Source organism: Syngnathus acus, chromosome 12, assembly GCF_901709675.1.
Source record: "Syngnathus acus chromosome 12, fSynAcu1.2, whole genome shotgun sequence".
In the NCBI taxonomy this organism is placed as follows: Eukaryota; Metazoa; Chordata; class Actinopteri; order Syngnathiformes; family Syngnathidae; genus Syngnathus; species Syngnathus acus.
Genome location: NC_051097.1, coordinates 4,741,039 through 4,753,521, shown reverse-complemented (window position 1 = coordinate 4,753,521; position 12,483 = coordinate 4,741,039). Strand labels below are relative to the sequence as shown.

Here is a 12,483-nt window from a genome sequence, read left to right as displayed (position 1 = left end):
CTACTTTCATCAGTACACAAAATGTGTCCTTAAGAAATAAAGTAGAAGCAACTTATTTTCTATGAAACATTTATTTCAATGTCTTTCATAAACACAACAACCAAATTCAATAAATAACTTTTAGCCTTGAGGAGTCATTATGACAGCCTAACAATGAACAATAGTGCTCCCCACCCCCCCCTTCCCCCCTACTACTACATGATCCCCATCAGGACTGCCTGAGAACAGCAGCAGTGAGCCTTGAGAATCCAGGCTTGACAAATCTCCGCCCACTGGCGAAGAAAACACCAAACGAGCTTAAACTCGCTTCAAAGTCTTTCGGAAGATTCAGTATGGCCGCCCCTCCCTCTCGTACAATGAGTCCCATCATCAGTCCAATATGTACATCAAGCTGTTACTTTTTTTCCATTTTAAAGCGAGTGACGAGATCATCATTTAAACCTGCTTACAACTCATCCTTCTCTTCACCGCCCTCTGGTGGTGGGCCACCCGCACTGCCATAAAGCTTACTGATGATAGGTTGCACCACCTCCTCCAGCTCCTTCTTCTTGGCCTGGAATTCTTCCAGATCGGCCTCCTGATGGGACTCCATCCACTCAATCTTCTCCTCTACGGCCTTCTCGATGACCTCCTTATCTTCATCTGACAGCTTGCCGCCGAGCTTTTCCTTGTCGCCGATCTGGTTCTTCAACGAATAAGCGTAGCTCTCCAGCTCGTTGCGGGCGTCGATGCGCTCCTTCAGCTTTTTGTCCTCGTCGGCAAAGCGCTCTGCGTCGTTCACCATGCGCTCGATGTCTTCGGGCGTCAGTCGATTCTGGTCGTTGGTGATGGTGATCTTATTCTTGTTGCCCGTGCCTTTGTCCTCGGCTGTGACTCGGAGGATGCCGTTGACGTCGATCTCGAAGGTGACCTCGATTTGCGGAACTCCGCGTGGGGCGGGTGGGATGCCCGTCAGGTCAAAGGTGCCCAGCAGGTGGTTGTCCTTAGTCAGGGGACGCTCACCTGAAGAGAGAGACCAATGCAATTGAGATCAAGTTGCAAAGATGGCCTATTTTTTAGCCTGTAAGTTCATTTTGCAGAAGCCCTGGGCTAAAACATCCTTCTTACCTTCATAGACCTTGATGGTGACAGTAGGCTGGTTGTCAGCGGCCGTGGAGAAGATCTGAGACTTCTTGGTGGGCACCACAGTGTTCCTGGGAATGAGCTTGGTCATGACTCCTCCCACAGTCTCAATACCAAGAGTAAGAGGGCACACATCCAGCAGAACCACATCACCTGAAAAGAAGAGGGAACGATTGAGTTAATGAATTTTAAAAGCCATCGGGGAGCCAAACGCATCATGGCGACAGTTTACCGGTGTCCTCCTCGCCAGAGAGCACGCCAGCCTGTACGGCGGCGCCATAGGCGACGGCCTCGTCTGGGTTAATTCCTCTGGAGGGCTCCTTGCCATTGAAGAACTCTTTCACCAGCTGCTGGATTTTGGGGATACGCGTGGAGCCGCCAACCAGAACAATCTCGTCAATGTCGGACTTCTTCAGCTCAGAGTCATCCAACACCTTCTGCACGGGCTTCATGGTGGACCGGAACAGATCCTGCACAGCACAAGATATGTATTAAAACGGTTGTCAGATCATGATCACTCCTTAACAGGTTAAGGGAACCTACCATGTTGAGTTCCTCAAACTTGGCACGGGTCAATGTCTCAGAGAAGTCCTCGCCCTCAAAGAAGGACTCAATCTCGATGCGGGCCTGGTGCTGAGCAGACAGCGCCCGCTTGGCCTTTTCCACCTCACGGCGCAGCTTCTGCACAGCACGGTTGTCCTTGCGCACATCCTTGCCAGTCTTCTTCTTGTACAGCTTGATGAAGTGCTCCATGACACGCTGGTCAAAGTCCTCGCCTCCCAGGTGGGTGTCGCCATTGGTGGCCACCACCTCGAACACTCCGTTGTCGATGGTCAGCAGCGAGACGTCGAAGGTGCCGCCGCCCAGGTCGAACACCAAGATGTTCTTCTCACCGTCCTTCTTGTCCAGGCCGTAAGCGATGGCGGCAGCAGTTCTGCAGGAAATATGCCAAATTTAAGGACAAAGAAAAAAGACCTAAGGGCAAGTAGATAATTTATCATGCTACACTTACGGCTCATTGATGATTCTCATCACATTGAGCCCGGCAATGGTTCCGGCATCTTTAGTAGCTTGGCGCTGGGCATCATTGAAGTAGGCGGGAACAGTGACCACAGCGTGAGTGACCTGAGGTAATAGAACTTTTATTACAACACCGTTTCTCATGAAATTAACATGTCGCATGTGTTATATTTTTAGGTACCTTCTTGCCCAAATAAGCCTCAGCGGTCTCCTTCATCTTAGTCAGAACCATAGCAGAGATTTCCTCAGGGGCGAACGTCTTCATATGATTACCGCCGATGTCAACCTGGATGTGAGGCTTGGTCTTCTTGTCAAGCACCTGAAAAGGACCGTAAAAAAAGAAATGTTAAATGCACAGTAATACATTATTAACATCAACAATTGTTACACAGCATTCAATACTGCCAATATTGTGATATATTTTTTAAAAAGTTAACTATTTGTGCTGCTAGATTGATATTGCAATGCATCTTCTACTGAAATAAAAGTCATAGCTGGCAATATTCTTTCATATACTTATGATAATACCTTAAAGGGCAGGTACTTGATGTCTTGCTGCACAGAGGAGTCACCCCATATACGACCAATCAACCTCTTGGCGTCAAACACCGTGTTCTCTGGATTGGAGGTCAGCTGGTTCTTTGCGGCATCCCCGATCAGACGCTCACCCTCACTGGTGAATGCCACATAGGATGGAGTGATGCGGTTGCCCTGGTCATTGGCGATGATCTCAACACGTCCATTTTTGAAGACGCCGACACTGATCGGGGGTAAAATTGTCAATATTAGTACTAGAATAATTATGCATCATCATTTGTTTTAAATGCATCCGTCTTACCACGAGTAGGTCGTGCCCAGGTCGATTCCGATGACGGTTCCCACACTGTCCTTCTTGTCATCATCGTCAGTATAGACGGTGCTGGCCAGAGCCAGTAAGAGCCACACGAACTTCATTTTGGGTATCGTCTTGTTGCGCCCCTTGAAAAAACGAATAAAGCTGCACAGGGAGAAGAAAAAAAAAAAGAAAAGAGTGGCGTATAACTGCATGTCTCCCAACTTGTTCATGAACGTTAGCTTCTAGCCACACTAAATGGAGAAGGCTCGAGTCGCGTGGATCGACGGAAGATTTCTTGAAATTGAATATAAACATGACAATAACGTAAAATATGTGGGTCATAAGATTTTCCTCTGCAATAGGCATCCATTTTCATTACAGTACTTTTTTTTTTTACCCGAGGCCGGTAGTTAGCTAGCGGGGTTAGCTTGTCCGGTAAGGGAAATAATTCTAAAAACATACTACATACATACATGGAATTGTTATGTCTTAAAATGGCAAAATAAATTAAAACCAACAGTTGTACCAGAGTGCAACACGACAGAACAGTTCTTAAGACATAACAGTACACGTGCAATGTTAGATTTGGAAACAAAAAAACTGCATTTGAACTAGATTAAATGAAAGTACGCTTCAAATAAAATATTGAACATACCTTAGTCTTTTAAGTGAGTGTAAACTTGGAATGTAGTCAAGAATTTCCGCTTGTCGCTAGTTGAGATTTTGTCAGTATTCTTGTCTAGTAGATGTGATAGTGAATGATGCGACCGCTGCCTCTATATAATCAGGCACCGCTTCCCAATCGTGGAGGCCAGCGATTGGACGAGAGGCTGCGCGTTGGAACGCGCCGATTGGTTCCGTTTGGCACGCTGGCCGTTGATGATTTGTACGTAGAAAGCGTCTATGACGACATGTCTAAGTCATCGCTGATTGGCTGGACTGGGGACGTGGTTTGTGCAGTTACACGCCACTCATGATAACTGGCTGGTAGTTTTTTTTTTTTTTTTTTTTACACAAAGGTTAGATTCCACATTGTAATTGATATCCCTTCTCGGGCAATCAAAGTTGACTCACTGCAGTGAGTAATGTTTAAACATTTCAATGGAAAAAAATAATCCTGTGGATTATTTGTCACTGCATTAACTGCATGTTGTTGCATCAGATGATTTATTTGGATTGTTGCGTAATTACATCAGAAATACGGTACTGCATGACAAAACTTTTATTGATTAGACTTTCATGAATTTAATCAAAACTCAAAACGTGAACAAACAACGGGACACATCAAACAAAACTGTACTGATAATTGTATTACTGTACAAGCAAAATTAGTATAAATTATGGCTGCCAAACTACATCTATACGATGATAATAAAAATATAATATTCAGTATGTGTATTATGTGACATAAATTACAAAGATGGATGGATGGATGGATGGATGGATGGATGGATGGATGGATGGATGGATGGATGGATAGATAGATAGATAGATAGATAGATAGATAGATAGATAGATAGATAGATAGATAGATAGATAGATAGATAGATAGATAGATAGATAGATAGATAGATAGATAGATAGATAGATAGATATAATAGTATTCATGCCCACACACGAACACACACATAGAGTATAAGAAACAAAGTTAAGTGCGCCCTCTAGAGACCTGGACCACATCAGAAAAGCAAACTGATGACGTGGTTCGTCCGGGCCGTCGTCGATCACCACAGCAGCAGCAGGATGGCCGACCAGAGCAGGCAAATAAAACTCGCCGCAGCCAAGAAAAAGGTAAAATGTAACCCGATTATTCCGCTATGTTTTAGAGCAACTATTATTCTCCCCCATTTCGTGCTATTTTGTCACGATTGCATATATCATTCCACGTCTTCCGACCTCTACGGCCGACGCTTATTCTGCCTCTGTCGGTTGTCTCGAACATCGATGCCCAAGAAAGCCCGGTGCTTTATTGAGGCCTTTGCTTTTTAACATCAACTTTTCAATATTATATTCATCGTTTTTATTTCCAAGTGACATTTTTACCACGCGATACCATCTGAATTGTTAGCGATCGCTTTCTTCCAGGCGTTCAAGTTGCTTTTTCGCTGACAAAACTAAAACGTGTAACCCGTCGTAGCGGAACGTGCTAACTTAGCTAATTTGAAATGAGCAAAACGGGGAAACTCATGACAAGGAAGCGATGTACGAGTATAATTGTGTCAATGATTCGTTTTTCAGATTATCTTTTGTTGGTCGATCGTAAGTTCCAGTGACACCGATAGAATGACGGGGAGTGTTTTGACAGCTGACAGCCCTCTTCCCTGTCCCGCAGTGTGTTTGGCTTAGGCGTGTTTGCTAGTTACAATATTCCATTAAGATGTGCGTCGTTACCTTGTAGGAAGTCACTCTGCCGACATTTGTGTATATTTATCTGTCTTGTGTGATATTTTACTCCTATCGTCAGTATTTCAAACTTAATAGGCACATAGACAAATAAAAAATAGACGGACCAGCTCTGCCTCGCTTCGTTTGAAACAGAACCTGATGATTAACATTGTTTTGGGACAAGGTTGGGTGCATTCTTGCTTGCATACCTCTAACCTAGAGCCGCCGGTCGGGATGATTACATTTAACACACCAGACAGATAGAAAACCTCAGGCACGTAAAACAATTCTGCAAAATAAAACCCATCCAGAGATAATATTTAGTAATACAGCAGATACAGTGTTTAAATTATCTCCATAAAATCATGGCAATACACAACACAACTTTGTTTCGTAGATACTTAACAAGTGGATGACAAATTGTGTCAAAGCAGATTGAAAATCTGCGAATAAAATTCAAGCATAAAACAAGGTGGCTTCTTGATGCATGCAGATTAAATGATAAACACGAATCGCGCTCTCAAGGCTGCGACCCTCTCTGTAAACAAATTAAAGCAGAGCAAATCACATCATTTTAAATCACATCTTTTCTTTCACGTGTTGTTCAGCTCAAGGAGTTCCAGCAGAAGAGCACTCCAACCAGTGTTGGAGGAGAAAAAGGAGTTGGTGAAGGAGTTCAACCTGGTGCAGGAGCCAAGAAGAAGAGGAAAATGAAGGGACCCAACCAATACGATGCAACCTCCATTGACAGAAACTCACCAGACAATGTAAGCCCGGTCAAGCAGCATCTAATTTTTTGCTTCTCCTGCTTTTCTACTTGATATTCAGTTTCCTGTTGTTTCTAACACTTACTCCAAAAGATAAAATAAGACAAGAACATTATATTAAGACAGTAGACTCATATACTCAATCGCCTTCTATTTTTTGGAACTTTTTTCCTAGACAACTTCCTGTGTGGAATCCTTAAAATGTCTGCCTCCTACGCTGTTTTGTCATTCTCTTCTAAAGATTTCCTCTATTCCCTTCCGTTTCTCCCTCGTGTCTCCAGTTTGACAATATTCTCAAAGCACTTAGTCAAAGCAATGGAATAATCCTGCCTGCATATGGCAAAAGTCAGGTAAGCTCTATCTATCCTTGTGTCTGCTCTACTTTTTTTGTATGCTTTCCTAACGTCCTCCTCTTCTTGCTCCTCCTCCTCGTGTTTTTTTTATGATTGAAGCGCACATTCTAACCGACTTCTTAAATGAATGGTGCACAGAGCACGTGCCCAGCTTGAGGTTTTGAGAAAATGCTGCATTCATGTACCCCCCCCCCCCCCCCCCTCCTCTCCCCCACCATGCATTTTAAATAGTAATGATAGTTTGGATAGGCCAAACACATGCATGACGGTATTTTGAACAGGCTCCACAAAATAAGCTTGTCTCAAAAAAACGGCTGGCAAAGTGCTTCATGTCTCGTGTTTTATTATATGAATAGCATGTTGTCAGTGCGCATAAAAGCTTTTGTGTTGCTTTTTTTTGGCGTCGCCATAACACTTATATTGTTTTGTGTACATGCCACCTCAGACCGTTGCCGCCATGGAGACCATCGCATCCTCTGGTCCCCCTCCAAAGGCCGAGCTCGACCGGCCCTCACCCATGTCTAACGCTACTAGCACTAACATTGCTACTAACCTTCAGAGTGCCGGACACCACACTGACATGCTGCAGGTGTGTCTCTGTCATGGAAGCTCAAACCACAGTTTCATTGCTCAGCATCTTAATAAATAGGGGAAAATAAGAATTTGGTTGAATTCACCAGAAGCACGAAACAAAGGCCCACAGCAACAGTGGACAACAGTAGCGTTGTCTAGAAGATATTGTTTAAAAGAAAAAAATACGGAAGCCCCACAGTCAATCATTTGTGTGCTGTTTTATTTTTGGGGTGTGTTCATTGTTGATGTTTCTTTTTTTTTTTTTTTGCAGGACTACCCTGACACTAATGGCAATGAGAGTTTATCAGAGGAAAATAGGTAGGTTGGCTTTTTTATTTCACTCAAGTCTCACAGTATGATGAAGATTTTGTTTTCTAAAGCTGAAGCAATTGTCCCTAAAAAAGAAAAAAAAAATCAGGTTACCTAGAAGCAACCTGGTTTTTTATTTCAAATTTCACTTATTCCACAGACAGCTGTCTTCCACAGAGAGCTTGCGACAACTCTCTCAGCAACTAAACGGCCTGGTCTCTGAAGTACGTTGCTGCAACCTCGGACAAATACAAATCTGACTTAATTCTTGAATTTTTTTTTTTTTTTAAATTAGGTTCTTCCATTTTTGTGATTTCAGTCATCTGCTGCACACCTGAATGGCGACAGCGCACCATCCATTGGCGAGAGAGAATTAGACGTATGACGGAATGTTAATTATTTTTCACACATTCCATCGGTCACATTTTCTTTTTTTTTTCACCACATATAAAACTGCTATCGTTTGCCCTTGTGATAAACATTTACAATTGTTTCTCCTTCCCTATCCTTTTTATTTATCGTGTGCCGCAAACACGTTATCATTCTCTTCCATGTTTCCCTTCTTTCCCGGATGCATGTGTACACGGTAGAGCCGGAACCAGGAGCTGTCTGCTGCCCTGGAGTCCAGCAACTTAACAAACTCTCAGCTCAATACCAAGCTTGACCAGCTGGTAAGAAGCTGCGTGTGAGTCTTTGAATGCCCAAAGTGCACGAACTGTGTTGCATGTCAACTTTATGGCACGCCACCTTTAGTATCCTCACTAAAATGGTTACCCATGCACGTAAGTCATGCAATTCTCCTCCCCTCTCCCTTGCTGAATGCATTTCTCCAAACAGTTACAAAAGTGTACTTAGCTATTTGTATAGCCCGATAGGAGAAGAAAACACATCCCAAACACTGGTAGATTGTAAAGTTGTTGGCTTAGCTAAAAAAAAAAGACCAAATCTGATGTTCTGACATTAACTTAAATTTCTTAGTGTCACGCTGCAGTGACGATAGCTTGTGATCTTTTTACTTTCTCAGGCACAACAATGTCAGGGGCTCACAGACCAGCTGCAGAAGGTCTTTATTTGCCTCTTTATCTTCATTCCCGTAGCTCCTCTCATTCCCGGATATTCATGACAATTGCATTTCTGTTCATTCAGGAGCGAAAGGAATTTGAACAAAAGTTTTCAAAAGAGCAGGGAACCATGCGGGAGCAATTGCAGGTAAATTCTCATATTCGACATGACTTTTAAATCTTTGTATGGTGTAGCATTTAATGCTATACGGCTTCAACCAATAGAATCAATGCCTTAAAATAAAAATAAATTCTATGCGCTAACGATTTGCATTTGTTTAGTGATTGGGCCTAACTAACTGAAAGTGTAATGACATTGCAAACACAGTGATTGATTCAGGGGGCATCAGACAAATCGCCGCATTTTATTTCATCTCCCAAGGTTCACATTCAAACCATTGGCATACTGGTGTCGGAGAAATCGGAGTTACAGACCGCACTACAGTACACGCAACAGGCCGCGCGGCAGAAAGCAGGTCGGGGTGTTCCCACGATGTTTGACCTTAACAAACAATCCCTAGTGGCAAGTCCTTTTTGTTTAAATGATGTTTCATGTTCAGGAGAAGCAGAGGAGCTGAATAGCCGACTGCAGTCAACAAAGCAAAGAGTGTCGGAGCTTGAGAGAACACTGTCGTCCGTGTCGACGCAACAGAAACAGTTGGAAAAGGTAGACACAGACAAGGTTCAAACGAATCAAAAATTATTCTTTGCTTCACATATAGCTCTGTGACTCTTCTTTCTCTTGTTTTTTTTTTTTTTTTTTTTTCTTTCCCGCCAGCATAACAAAGAGTTAGAAAAAGAGAGAGACGCCCTGAGACTAGAGGTATTTAAACAAAAGTAAGTGAGATGTTTTGGCAAAAGTTAGTCCCATTTTGCATGTGTGTTTGTAAAATAATCAAAGACCAGCAAGAGACTAAAAAGCTGCACGCAATTTTTGTTGTTTGCAGCAATTTAAGCGACGAGTCCAAACAGCAGCGTTCGGAGCTCTCAGAGCAGCTAAGGCAAAGAGCGCAAGAGACGGGAGCATTGCGGTTGGAGGTAGAGGATCTCCGCAAGAGGCTCGAGATCGCCGACCTCATGTTGCAGCAGGTCAGTTGGACCTTCATCAAAAATTAGAATTTTGTTTCTTATTTGTATTGTAATGGGATTCTTACACGTCTCCATTGCTGCGTTTCTTTGTTGGCCCAGTGCTCCACCCAGTCGGATCCCAGTAGTGCCAACCAGCAGATCCAATTACTGCTGGAAGAAAAGCAGCAGATTGAAGTTCATAACCAGCAGGTTCAGGCTTGTTTATTGTGTAGAAACCTGTAATACCATTTGTAGAAATTGCTGCTTTTCCTTTGCAACACATTTGACTTTTAAAACCTTTTTGTTGTTCATATAGTTGATGGAGTTGGTTGCTCAGCTAAAGACGGAGAGAGACTGCTATGCGGAGCAAATCCAGGAGGGCGGCCGCATTTGGAAGGACAAAACAGAGCAGCTGCTGACACAAGTAAACCACACTCAGATTTAAAGGAGACCTGATATTAGCTTTGAAAAAATATGCGAATGCCAAATTGTAAATATGCGTGGTTAATTGTACAAATGTCTTGTCCATCTTGAAGGTGTCACTGGTTGCAGAAGAGAGGGACAGAAACATTGAACGAGTTCAAGAACTTGAAGCTGCAATCACAGAGCTAAAGAATGCCGCAGGTAAGCTAAAATGGTTACTGTCACATTCTTTAATATACAATCGGTTTACTGCAGTTCTCAAATTTGAAAAATGTCGTTTATCACTGAACGACATTAAATCAGGAGTAAAGTCAATTGCAACTAATATTTGTATGACATAACACTTTAGGTCATAACTATAACACAATGAAATGAAACAATATGGCTCCTTTTTTTTTTTTTTTTTACCTTGAACCGCTTGTATAGAATTTTTGCACGGACCTAAATCTGTTTCTTGTCCATCTCTTCCAGCAATACTGTCCCAAGAGAGCAAAGACCAAAGCGCAGCAGAACCGCAATCCTCAGGCCCCTCAGAGAGCGAAATAGCTCTACAAGAAACACTCAACACTCTACAACAGGAAAAGGACGCTCTCGATGAGCAGTACCAGTCCCAGGTGTGCACCGATATCTAGTAATTTTTTTTACCCTGAAGTATTTCCAAGCATCTTCAAGACTGCAATTTCTCCTCACAGCTCCGCGACAATGAGCAGCTGAGTCGCCTGTGCTCAGAGCAAGAAGCACACCTGGCGGAACTGGAGCAGCAGGCGGAGCGCCAAGCCCAGGAGGGCGACGACCGTCGCCGCATGCTCGAAGACGTTCAGTCAGACAAGGCGACCATCAGTCGTGCGCTCACGCAGAACCGAACGCTGAAAGACCAACTTGCTGAGCTGCAGAACGGCTTTGTTCAACTGGTGAGTTTTTTTTTTTTTTTTTTTTTAGCTTCAATGTTTCCCAACTGACTTGTACACCCCGGATTTATTTTAATTTTAGGATTGACGAGGGACACATAGGCTTAGTTTTGAACGAGAGAGATTGCTACCTTTTTAATCTGAAATATTTGTGTCTGTTGTTTTGCAGACAAATGAGAACATGGAGCTGACCACCGCCATTCAGTCAGAGCAACATGTTAAGAAGGAGCTGGCGCGCAGAATGGGCGAGCTTCAAGAGCAGCTGCACAACGTGAAAGAGCAGGTTCGCATCATCTGCGTCACTGTTTGCCAAACTTTTTTCAGCCAACGTACACATTCTACATTAAAAGAACAAATATACCTAATGTCCAAACCACTGGCAGATGAACAAACATTTGTACTAAATCTAAAAATCATTTTCTGCCTCATTAAGTGAAATGAGATGATTGAAGGACCTGGTGTTTTTTTTTTTTTTTTTCCTTTCCACTTCACACATGTGTTTCAATACAATCTTTAGGAGTCTCTGTCCTCCATTGTTATTGTTTTTCCATACCAAACATTTATCTCAGATGGTTGTGCTAATTTTGGCTTTCTCCTGCTACCAGCTGGAAGAGAAAAACAAGGAGGCTCAAGGTCTGGCCGAGCAGAGGGACCAGGTGGCGGCCCACTTGCAGCAGTACAGCGCCGCCTACCAGACACTGGTCTCCGAGAGGGAGCAGGTCCACCGGCAGTATTATACACAGAGCCAACTCATGGACCGGCTGCAGCACGACGAGTCTCAGGGCCGCGCTCAGCTGGAAGTCAGCCAGAATGAATTGAAGCGAGCACAGGTATGTAAGCATGTGCTTCCCAATTCTTTTCTGGTGAATTAATGAAATGACTGCCCCCCCCCCCACCCCTCATTCAGGAGTATTTGGATAATTTGGTGAAAGATAACGAGTATTTGAAGGCTGAGGTCAGAGAGCTGCTCAACAGTTCAGCTTTAGCCATGGCACCCCGAGATGAAGGTTCGTATCATTAGCAATATCAGTAAAATTGTTTATTAAGACCTTTGATATATCATGTTGCTCAGGAGACGGAGTGGAGAGCCAGTTGCCTCAAGAAAATATGACTGAGTCATCCTCCATCATCATCCCGCAAGATTTTGAGAGCCAAAAAGAGATGGTGAGAAGAGTATTTTCCTAATGTATTTCCAACCAGTGGATCAAATACCTAAATCACACCCACATTTCGTGTAAATTGGCATGTTGACTTCCAGTTGGCATGTAAAAGCATTGTAATAAAATAGGAAATGTTAAAACTTGCAACTGAAAAGGAGAAAAGTAAAAATGTCATTGCCTTTTTGACCTCATGTGCCACCTAACCATTGAATATGGTTCTATTACGCAACCTCAGGTTATCACATATTTCACGACAGCGTGACCCTTGTAAATACTTCACGCATTGCCATGTATAAGATCCATTTACGTTGAATGTAGTGTAACTGGCTTGTATTTGACTTGGTGACCGATTTCCCTGCCTCTGCAGGAAGAGTTCATTCGCGATGCCTTGGCTCGTTTGGAGGCCGAGCGGGACGAGGCCAGGAGGCTGCTGAGGGAGGAGCAGCGACTCCATATGGCTGCAAAGCACCACACTGCCGTGGCTCTCAGCCTCCAACAG

At 43.4% G+C, this 12,483-nt stretch overlaps 2 protein-coding genes across 9 annotated transcripts in view; one reads left to right on the top strand and one right to left on the bottom strand.

Annotated features, from left to right (window-relative positions):
• Window positions 1–408: 408 nt before the first annotated feature.
• Window positions 409–3,784, bottom strand: hspa5 (heat shock protein 5). Its single transcript, XM_037265936.1, has 9 exons — window positions 3,633–3,784; window positions 2,981–3,139; window positions 2,671–2,902; window positions 2,324–2,461; window positions 2,135–2,247; window positions 1,666–2,056; window positions 1,355–1,592; window positions 1,108–1,275; window positions 409–1,002 (listed from the first exon to the last, which is right to left on the bottom strand). The coding sequence occupies exons 2-9, from the start codon at window positions 3,094–3,096 to the stop codon at window positions 446–448; spliced, it is 1,953 nt and encodes a 650-aa protein (XP_037121831.1). The 5' UTR covers window positions 3,097–3,139; window positions 3,633–3,784; the 3' UTR covers window positions 409–445.
• An 836-nt stretch (window positions 3,785–4,620) lies between these two features.
• golga2 (golgin A2) overlaps window positions 4,621–12,483 on the top strand; it is a 10,358-nt gene continuing 2,495 nt past the window's right edge. For 2 of the 8 annotated variants that reach the window (XM_037265526.1, XM_037265524.1), the window contains exons 1-24: window positions 4,621–4,768; window positions 5,971–6,129; window positions 6,411–6,479; window positions 6,928–7,071; window positions 7,327–7,373; window positions 7,525–7,588; window positions 7,684–7,743; window positions 7,955–8,035; window positions 8,389–8,427; window positions 8,511–8,573; window positions 8,808–8,901; window positions 8,986–9,092; window positions 9,204–9,262; window positions 9,373–9,514; window positions 9,614–9,703; window positions 9,810–9,917; window positions 10,030–10,117; window positions 10,388–10,530; window positions 10,609–10,827; window positions 10,994–11,107; window positions 11,430–11,654; window positions 11,732–11,831; window positions 11,897–11,988; window positions 12,352–12,483. The exon at window positions 12,352–12,483 is cut by the window's right edge and continues 178 nt beyond it. In XM_037265526.1, the coding sequence (XP_037121421.1) occupies window positions 4,673–4,768; window positions 5,971–6,129; window positions 6,411–6,479; window positions 6,928–7,071; window positions 7,327–7,373; window positions 7,525–7,588; window positions 7,684–7,743; window positions 7,955–8,035; window positions 8,389–8,427; window positions 8,511–8,573; window positions 8,808–8,901; window positions 8,986–9,092; window positions 9,204–9,262; window positions 9,373–9,514; window positions 9,614–9,703; window positions 9,810–9,917; window positions 10,030–10,117; window positions 10,388–10,530; window positions 10,609–10,827; window positions 10,994–11,107; window positions 11,430–11,654; window positions 11,732–11,831; window positions 11,897–11,988; window positions 12,352–12,483 (2,535 nt within the window). In that variant the 5' untranslated portion in view covers window positions 4,621–4,672. The remainder of the gene's footprint in view (window positions 4,769–5,970; window positions 6,130–6,410; window positions 6,480–6,927; window positions 7,072–7,326; window positions 7,374–7,524; window positions 7,589–7,683; window positions 7,744–7,954; window positions 8,036–8,388; window positions 8,428–8,510; window positions 8,574–8,807; window positions 8,902–8,985; window positions 9,093–9,203; window positions 9,263–9,372; window positions 9,515–9,613; window positions 9,704–9,809; window positions 9,918–10,029; window positions 10,118–10,387; window positions 10,531–10,608; window positions 10,828–10,993; window positions 11,108–11,429; window positions 11,655–11,731; window positions 11,832–11,896; window positions 11,989–12,351) is intronic. The other 6 variants (XM_037265527.1, XM_037265528.1, XM_037265530.1 and 3 more) reach the window with 6 other exon arrangements.

Coding starts and splice junctions, on each gene's coding strand:
- hspa5 (XM_037265936.1), bottom strand. CDS start 3,096: ATGAAGTTCGTGTGGCTCTTACTGGCTCTGGCCAGCACCGTCTATACT. Junction 2,057..2,134: donor ATGAGAATCATCAATGAGCC/GTAAGTGTAGCA, acceptor TATTTCCTGCAG/AACTGCTGCCGCCATCGCTT. Junction 1,003..1,107: donor CACCATCAAGGTCTATGAAG/GTAAGAAGGATG, acceptor CTCTCTCTTCAG/GTGAGCGTCCCCTGACTAAG.